The sequence below is a fragment of the Callospermophilus lateralis genome, unplaced genomic scaffold, assembly GCF_048772815.1.
Source record: "Callospermophilus lateralis isolate mCalLat2 unplaced genomic scaffold, mCalLat2.hap1 Scaffold_101, whole genome shotgun sequence".
Classification (NCBI taxonomy): Eukaryota; Metazoa; Chordata; class Mammalia; order Rodentia; family Sciuridae; genus Callospermophilus; species Callospermophilus lateralis.
Genome location: NW_027510272.1, coordinates 2,248,806 through 2,257,933, shown reverse-complemented (window position 1 = coordinate 2,257,933; position 9,128 = coordinate 2,248,806). Strand labels below are relative to the sequence as shown.

Sequence of the window (9,128 nt, the reverse complement as noted above, 5' to 3'; positions counted from 1 at the left end):
CAAGCTCCTCAACTATAAAAGAAATAACTCACAGTATATTAAAATAATTTTCAATGGAGTTAAATAAATGACAACTACATAACAATACAGATGACTTCATAAACAATGATGAGTGATAAATATAAAGAACACACAAACAGACAAAACATTTTGTGCAGTTTTCCTTAGAGAATTGCAGGAAATATGCAATTAACCACAATTTGTTAAATGTGTGCTTACATTTGGGGGACAATAAGAGAAAGTGATTTGGAATGGGTATGTGAGGGGCTTTAAGCAAAGAGATGACTGATTTTCACTTTCAGAAAATTTAATAGAATTGTTCTGTTTCTGTCGGGCTATATTTGTGTATGTCTTATAGGTGAAAAATAGTAAAACATTTCCTAAATGTTAATTTCCACTGAAAATATGATAAATATAATCCTTACAATATGTTGGAAATTATAGCTATATGAATGTTGAATAATGAAGAATAAAAAGAAAGTAATGTACATGGTCTTCATGTTCTATTTTTTTACTTCCTTTTTATTGATTTATTGTTTTGTTGTCGTTTGTTTTTGAGATTGGGTCTCATTATTGCCTGGGCTTGTCTCGGCGGTTACTCCTTGGCTCAAGTGATCCCTCCACCACAGCCTCCCAAATACCTAGCCCACCATCCTGTCTTGGCTTCAGGACATTAGAAACGTATAAACAGAAGTAGAGAAAATTGATGGAGAGAAATTTGATTATGAGAAGTAAAATGATAGTGCAAAAGAGTATGACTATTCAGATTGAACAAAAGGATTATAAACTAACCTTTGCCAAGGAATCTCCAGTAGTTTGTGGTTGATCCTCTCTGTCCCTAGAATCAGGTAAACTGGGGCTGAAGGCCATGAGGTCAGTCTTGGGCAGGCCTTCGCCAGAGTACACCCTCTGCCTCCTCTGCTGTGAGTAAGACCAGCTCCCCACCGCGCTGGAGCACACCAGCGTGGGCTTCCCAGGTCTACAGGAGCCCTCCGTGGGCACCGCCGAACACCTAAACGCCGTGTACAGCAATAGCGTGAGCACCAACAGGCTGGAAATTGCACGGATGGCAATGATCAGGTAAACGTTGACATCCACTAGCGCCGCGTCATGGCCAGCAGTGCCCGCCAGTGCCCTGGAGGAGGTCTTTGGCACCTGGCCGCTCTCCACCAGAGACACCAGCACTGTGGCAGTTGCGGTCAGCGCCGGTTCACAGTTGTCTTTCACCAGCACCAGCAGGCGCTTCATCCAGGGCAAGGTCGTACTGATCTCGCCTGTGTACAGACCCACACGGAATGGGCAGCGCGAACAACCGGCTAACTGGAGCAGCTCATAAGACAGCCAGGCATTGTAGCCAGAGTCAGCATCCACTGCACGCACTTTCGTCACCAGGTGGCCGGCACCCACTGACCACTGCACCAGTTCATTCAAAGCTCCCCCTGTGTCACCTGTCCCAGGTGCCAGCAGTGTTGGCATGTTGTCATTCTCATCCAGCACAAACACTTGCAGTGTCACGTTGCTGCCCAGGGGCGGCACACCAGCGTCGCGGGCACTCACCTGAAACTGAAGCAGCTCAATCTCTTCGTGGTCCAGAGGCTGCAGAGCATACACCTTGCCGCTCTCCGCGTTCTCTGACACGTAGCTCACCCACGGCCGCTCCACCAGAGAGTAGGACACCAGAGCGTTCTCCTGCGCGTCCGCATCATGCGCAGACACCGTGAAGATGTGGCAGCCTGGCGGGTTGTTCTCCTTCACAAACACTGTGTACTCGGGCTGCGCGCACAATGGCGCATTGTCATTTACGTCAGCCACCTCCACGGACACGCTGGCTGTGGCCCACAGCGAAGGGGAGCCCTGGTCCCTGGCGGTCACCACCAGCTTGTAGTTAGATATGGTCTCGCAGTCCAGGGCGCTGTCCAGCACCAAAGAATAATAATTCTTGAAAGTGGACACTAGCTTGAAGGGAACATGTGGCGTCAGGTGTCAGGTGACAAGTCACCTGTCCGTTGGCACCTGAGTCACGATCTGACACGCTGATCAGTGCGACAACGGTGCCCAGTGGAGTGTTCTCTCTGATTGGAAGTGATAGGGACTTGAATTCCAAAGTTGGGACATTGTCATTGGTATCTTCTACTTCTACAATAACTCTACAGTGGCCAGAGAGTGGAAGCTGTCCATTGTCAAAGCCCTCTACAAGAATTTCATAGGATTTGCATTCTTCGAAATCAATATATCCTTTTACGAAAATTTGTCCTGTAACTGGGTCTATGTGGAACTTGGATTTCACATTTGGTGAAATATCAGTAGAAAATGAGTAAATAATATCTCCATTCGAGCCTTCATCTAAATCTGAAGCATTAACTTTGATTACCAAGGTTCCATTTGGAACATTTTCTGGTAATTTCACCGTATAGAGTGTTCTGTCAAAAACTGGAGCATTGTCATTAGCATCCAGTACTGTAATGAGTAACTGGACTGTTCCTGTCAGCTCGGGTTTGCCCCCATCAGTGACAGTGAGTACTAAAAAAATCTCCGGAGTTTCTTCTCGGTCTAAAGATTTCCGTAATAGAAGCCCAAGACCTTTTACCCGTGGGTCATCGGATGCTTTTTCCAAAGAAAAATACTCATTGGGGCTCAGCGAGTAAGTGAGCAGAGCGTTGACTCCGATATCTGCATCAGAGGCGCCCTCTAGTGGTAGCCGAGTATCAAGTGGCTTGGATTCTGCAATGAACAAATTCTTTTGTGTCGCCAGGAACACAGGCTGGTTTTCATTAATGTCCTTCACCTCCACTTCCACATGAAAAACCTGCAGCGGTCTGTCAACAATCACCTCCAGGTGGATGCTACATTCCGGACTCCACCCGCACAGCTCCTCCCGGTCGATCCGAGAATTCACAAACAAAATGCCATTCTGCAGATTTACCTCCAGAAGGTCCCCGCGGTCCTTGGACGCCACCCAGAACAGACACGGCACCAGCTCCGCCAGCTCCAGCCCCAGATCCTGAGCGATGCGGCCCACGAAGGTGCCGTGTTTGACCTCTTCGGGAATGGAGTAGTGGAATTGGCCACTCCCTGCCTCCCAGATTGCGAGTAGCAGAAAGGAAAGCAGCAGGCGCTGGGATTCCGGGCCACTTCCCCAGGAAAATTCCATGTCAAGCGCACAGAGCTTTATTATGATTAGGAATCTTGTCTCAAAGTTAGGAAAAATCTGTTTGGTCATTTCTGTGCAGCAGCATCCTCCATTTTTCAAACGCCAGATTGAGGATGCAGCTTCTTTCCAGTAAGAAGAGATATTTTCCCTTTTATTCTTGTTCCTGTCAGATGTATTTTATGGTAAAGAGCGACATCATGTGGCTTCAAACCGTAAGTATCGATTCCGGAAACCCATACTATTATCTGAACACATTTCCAGTTTTGGGATAACAAGAATACTGAGGTACCTATTCTGCACCAAAGAAATTTGATTGTGATTCTTAGTTTTACCGCAGAAGTAACTTCTACTACAGTGGAAATCCTTTTTTATACAGATCTTAAGTATTTACAAAGAACCAACTGTAGTTAATGAAAACTTTGAAAATATACAATTGTGAAGTGTTGATAAGGAAACTTCATGATAGTTTCCTTGTATTATTTTGCATTCTAGAGATTATTATTAATTATAACACCCTGCCTATCCTTGTACTTGCATTACTGATGTTGAAGCAAAGGGAATGGTACCTGGGGAAATTGGTTCCAAGGACAAAGCCATTGAAAGATAAATTTGCAAATATTTTTAAGAAGCATTCAAAGACTATCATAATTTCATTGAATATCTTCTTTGAGTCATCTAAGGGCCAAATGCTCAAGGGGGCTTTAACAAGGAAGTAGAAACTTCTAGTTAAAACACAAATATGAAAAATTGTGCTATATATGTGTAATATGAGTTGGAATGCATTCTACTGTCATATATAACAAATTTGATTAATTTTTTTAAAAAAGAAACTTCTAGTAAATAGCTTGTGTGGTGAAGTATTCCAGATAATGTTATTGACTGTAACTTATTTACCTCCTATAAGCAAGAAGAGTATTCTAATTTTTACTCTAATGGTTTATAAATACCTGGCTGATCTTCAATGTCTTAGATGACTACTTAGACCACTACTTTTCCAGTGTCTAAGATTCCTACTTTCTCCTATTGTACTCATATATTTTAGTCAAACAGGATAATTGGCTACTTTCAATTTTTTTCTTAAAATTCTCCTTTAGGGTTGTGGCTCAGCGGTAGAGCTCTCATCTAGCACGTGTGAGGAACTGGGTTCAATCCTCAACACCACATAAAAATAAATAAAGCAATTGTATCCAACTACAGCTAAAAAAATGAAAATGAAAATTAAAAAATAGATACTTAACATTTACTAGACATTTATGATAATAGAAATGGTTTGGTTTTAATTGCCGAATAAAATACATCAATATAAGGTGATCATAAGATTAATCTGGAAATATGATGTCTTAGCACTCTGAAAACTTTTGAAATAATACAAAAATATTTTCCCTACAAAATTGCCCTAATTAAGATATATTTCAATTTTCCATGTGGAAAACGTGGCTTTTAGCTTGATTTTCATGCCAATTTTTTACAGTCATCATCTCTGAATCGTCCCCAGTCTTAATGAGCAATTAAATCTTCCCAATACAGTATTATACATTTTTGTATAAACAGTACAGAAGGAGGTAGTGATAATAGCACTTGTCAAACTTTTTGCTGCTTAAATACTTAAATTCATTTCCTTTGTGTTTGCCTAAACAAAAAATGCCATCTAGTGAAATAGTTTCGGGTTCTCCTCTATGAAGAGCCACACTCACAAAAAACAAATTTTGGAATCATAACAGAAATCAGAGTAATTTCTCTGTTTGGGGACCCAACTTTTCGGTTTTACAAAATGATCATAGATCAAGCACACTGGGAGAAATTGAAAATAATTCAATTCTCAGTCATTTTATTTTAAAAATATTTAAATGTATAGATGAGGAATGCAACAGAATAAAAATATTTATTTGAAATAAATACCTATTCACTGTTCAGTTAGTATAGCATCGATACATCTCTAAGAAGAAAAAAAAACTCAAAAAATTTCAAAATGTTTTTGTCAAGAGTCTTGTTAGTCAAGAATTTCAAGAAGAAGAAAGCTCAATTTGAAGACCAAAGTCTCATATCCATCAAGGCAAGAACTTTGGATGATCATATTATTTACAACAGGATGATAATAGAATTAACAAAATAAATATTAAATCAAGGCTGGATTAATACTTGATGAACAAGTGGCAGCAAAGGATATGCTTGAAAATAAAATGCAAGTGGGAAAAGAGAGGAGTGAGGGACATAATTATTTTACATTTTGGACTCTCTACAATATCTTTGAGCGACAATTGGTTTCAATTTGTTACTAATTGTACACAAGGGGCTCTACACTACTACAATCCCAGCCCTTTAATTTTTTTATTTTCTCACTTAAATTGTTGAGGATGACTTTGAACTTGTGAACTCCTGTCTCTGCCTCCAGTCACCAGAATTACAGGAATGCATCACCATGCCCAACTTAAAAATTCTTTTTAAAATAACATTTAAATATGCCACAGAAGAATTAAAATTTCACTTCATATTGATATTTTTATTATTGCTAATAAAAATAATGAGAAAAATGAAGATAACCAAACATAGCGGTGCATGCCTCTAATCTTAGAGATTTGGGAGGCTGGAACAGAAGGGCCAAGAGTTCTAGGCCAGCCTACATGATGCAATGAAAAGAGGTAAAAGATAGTTATTCTGCAGGAAGCACTTGGCCACAAGTTAGAATTGAATTTTGTAAATAATGAAATTCGGCCAAGAAAAAAAATTTACTTGTACCCAGACATTTAGCAATAAAATAATCCTGCTACTGCACTTATCAACAAAACAAAATAACATTATAAATATTAATCTCACTGTTCATTTCTTCATTCAAAATTTAGTCACGAAGAATCTGACCATTTTAATCACAAAATCAGCAACTGAAAATGCTAATTAGTAGAATAGAGTGTAGTGTAATTAACCTTAAACATGTTTTCAAGGGGGTGAAAACACAGAAATTTTTTTTTTAAAAAAGAGAACGCTTTGGAAAGAATGATAAATTACTCACTTTGGCAGAGAGATCCATGTCCATAGCCAGTTGCTCCTCTCTATCCTGGTTAACTGGACATGGTGGAAGACTGGGGCTAAAAGCCATGAGGTCGGTCTTGGGTGGGCCCTCTCCAGAGCACATCCTCTGTCGTCTCTGCTGTGAGTACGACCAACTTCCCACCGCGCTGGAGCACACCAACGTGGGCTTTCCAGGACCACAAGTGTCCTTGTTGGGTTCCCCAGAGCACCGAAAAACTGTGTACAGCAGCAGGGTGAGCACCAACAGGCTGGATACCGCGCAGATGGCGATGATCAGGTACACGTTCACATCCACTAGCGCCACCTCGCGGCCTGGGGTGCCAGTCAAGGCCCTTGAGGCCTTTGGCGCCTGGCTGCTTTCCACTAGAGACAGCAACACTGTGGTTGTGGCAGTCAGTGCCAGCTCCCCGTGGTCTTTGACCAGCACCAACAGAGGGTAGTGCTGCGCATCCGATTCATCCAGGGCTCGTGTGGTGCTGATCTCGCCTGTATACAGTCCCACATGGAATGGTCTTCCTGCACTACCTGCCACCGGTTGCAGCTCGTAGGACAGCCACGCATTGTAGCCAGAGTCAGCGTCCACCGCGCGTATTTTGGTTACAATGTGGCCAGCGCCCAGTGACCGAGACATCAGCTCCCTCACTGTATCCGCTGGGCCACCCACCTGAGGGGCCAGCAGTACTGGCGCATTGTCGTTCTCATCCAGTATGAATACTTGCAGCGTCACGTTACTGTCCAGGCATGGTACGCCAGCGTCGCGGGCACTCACTTGAAACTGAAGTAGCTCAAGCTCTTCATGGTCCAGAGGCTGCAGAGCATACACTTTGCCCCTCTCCGCGTGAACTGACACGAAGCTTGATAGCGCACGCTCACCCACCCGCTGTTCCACCAGAGAGTAGGACACCAGAGCATTCTCCTGCGCGTCTGCATCATGCGCAGACACGTGAAGATGTGGCAGCCTGGCGGGTTGTTCTCCTTCACGAACACTGTGTACTCGGGTTGTGCAAAAGCTGGTGCGTTGTCGTTCACGTCAGCCACCTCCACGGACACGCTGGCTGTGGCCCATAGCGAAGGGGAGCCCCCTTCCTGGCGGTCACCACCAGCTTATAGTCAGATATGGTCTCGCGGTCCAGGGCGCTGTCCAGCACCAACGAATAGTAATTCTTGAAAGTGGACACTAGCTTGAAGGGAACATGTGGCGTCAGGTGACAAGTCACCTGTCCTGTCCGTTGGCACCTGAGTCACGATCTGACACGCTGATCAGGGCTATGGCCATGCCAAGTGGAGCATCTTCTAAAACGGGTAACGATAATGATTTGGTAACCAACTCAGGAACATTATCATTGGTATCCACAATTTCTACTAAAACCGTGCAGTGATCTGTCATTGGAGGATTTCCTTTGTCTGTCGCCTCTATTTGGATTTCATATGACCCAGTTTCTTCGTAATCTATGTTTCCTTTTACACTGATGTGTCCACTAACACATCAGTGATGTGTTAAGTGAAAGTTGATCTAAGTGAAATTTCGACAGAATCTCTGCTGATACATCTGTATTGAAAGAATATTATTTACTCCTTCATCCAAATCAGAGGCGTTAACGATCACTACTAAGGTACCATATGGAGCATTTTCAAATAATCTGACTTTGTAAACCGACCTCTCAAGTGCTGGGGCGTTGTCATTTACATCCAAGACAGTGATCTTCACTTGAGTGGTGCCAGTGAGTTCTGGTTTCCCGGCATCAACCGCAGATATTAGTAAATGATGATTAGGATTGTCCTCTCGATTTAAAAGTTTTTTCAATACCAGTCCAAGGGATTTAATTTCCTCATCATTTCTTTTAACGTCCAAAGCAAAATATTTACTGGAATCAAGACTGTAAGTCAACAACGAATTAGTTCCAATATCTGCATCGGATGCGCCCTCTAGCGAAAACCGAGAGCCAAGCTGTCGGGATTCGTAAATAAATAGATTTTTTACAGCCATGGGAAATACTGGCGGGTTGTCCTTAATATCTTTCACTTCCACCTCCACATGGAAAACCTGCAGCGGTCTGTGCACGATCACCTCCAGGTGGATGCTACACTCCGCGCTCCGCCCGCACAGCTCCTCCCGGTCGATCTGAGAATTCACAAACAAAATGCCATTCTGCAGATTTACCTCCAGAAGGTCCCCGCGGTTCTTGGACGATAACCGGAACAGACGCGGCACCAGCTCCGCCAGCTCCAGCCCCAGATCCTGAGCGATGCGACCTACAAAGGTGCCATGTTTTGACTCCTCTGGAACCGAGTAATGGATCTGGCCGCTCCCTGCCTCCCAAGCCTCCAGGAGCAAAAGCCAGAGCAGCAGACGCTGAGTTCCAGGATCTTTTCGCCAGAAAAACACCATTGCCAGCTTTTCCTAAATATTTGGTTCCTCTTACATCAATCCAAAATTTAAAAATAATAATTTTATTTCTTTACTCTTCATTTCTTAAACTCCCACCGTCACCATACTTCAGAGATGATGAAGAAAGGCTTCAACGTGAATACGTAATGCGGACTGCTTTTGTGGAGAAAGACCTTGTGGTAGACAGCGACATCATGTGGCTAAATATGTAAGTATTAAATATATTTATCTTCTTTTCCTTATATGACCATTGAACTTTCTCAAAATTTTAAATTTCTGTTCAATTATACTTTGAGTACTCACTCAATTATTTGTTTATCAAGCTGCCCTTAGAAAGTTTATACTGATTCATCAATTTCAATTATTCCGATTCATAACATACAGTAAGATATCGATTGTTTACTGTTGTAACAATGAACATCTATTGAAAATGTTTCCCGTGACAGGCACTGTTATATTTGTCTTAATGGAATCATTCCATTAAATTCTCACAAATATTCTCTCAGAAAGGCATTTTTTATATGAGTAGTATTTTTTCCTCTTATTGGTGCTTTATAGTTA

At 42.5% G+C, this 9,128-nt stretch overlaps 1 protein-coding gene and 1 pseudogene across 1 annotated transcript; both read right to left on the bottom strand.

Annotated features, from left to right (window-relative positions):
* Positions 1 to 780: 780 nt before the first annotated feature.
* Positions 781 to 3,205, bottom strand: LOC143386466 (protocadherin alpha-4 pseudogene; annotated as a pseudogene).
* Positions 3,206 to 6,116: 2,911 nt separating this feature from the next.
* On the bottom strand, positions 6,117 to 8,567 carry LOC143639936 (protocadherin alpha-3-like). The gene is given in 6 exon segments (XM_077107962.1): positions 6,117 to 7,120; positions 7,123 to 7,263; positions 7,266 to 7,404; positions 7,407 to 7,685; positions 7,687 to 7,745; positions 7,748 to 8,567. Coding segments are annotated over 6 exon segments (2,442 nt in total).
* Positions 8,568 to 9,128: the final 561 nt, after the last annotated feature.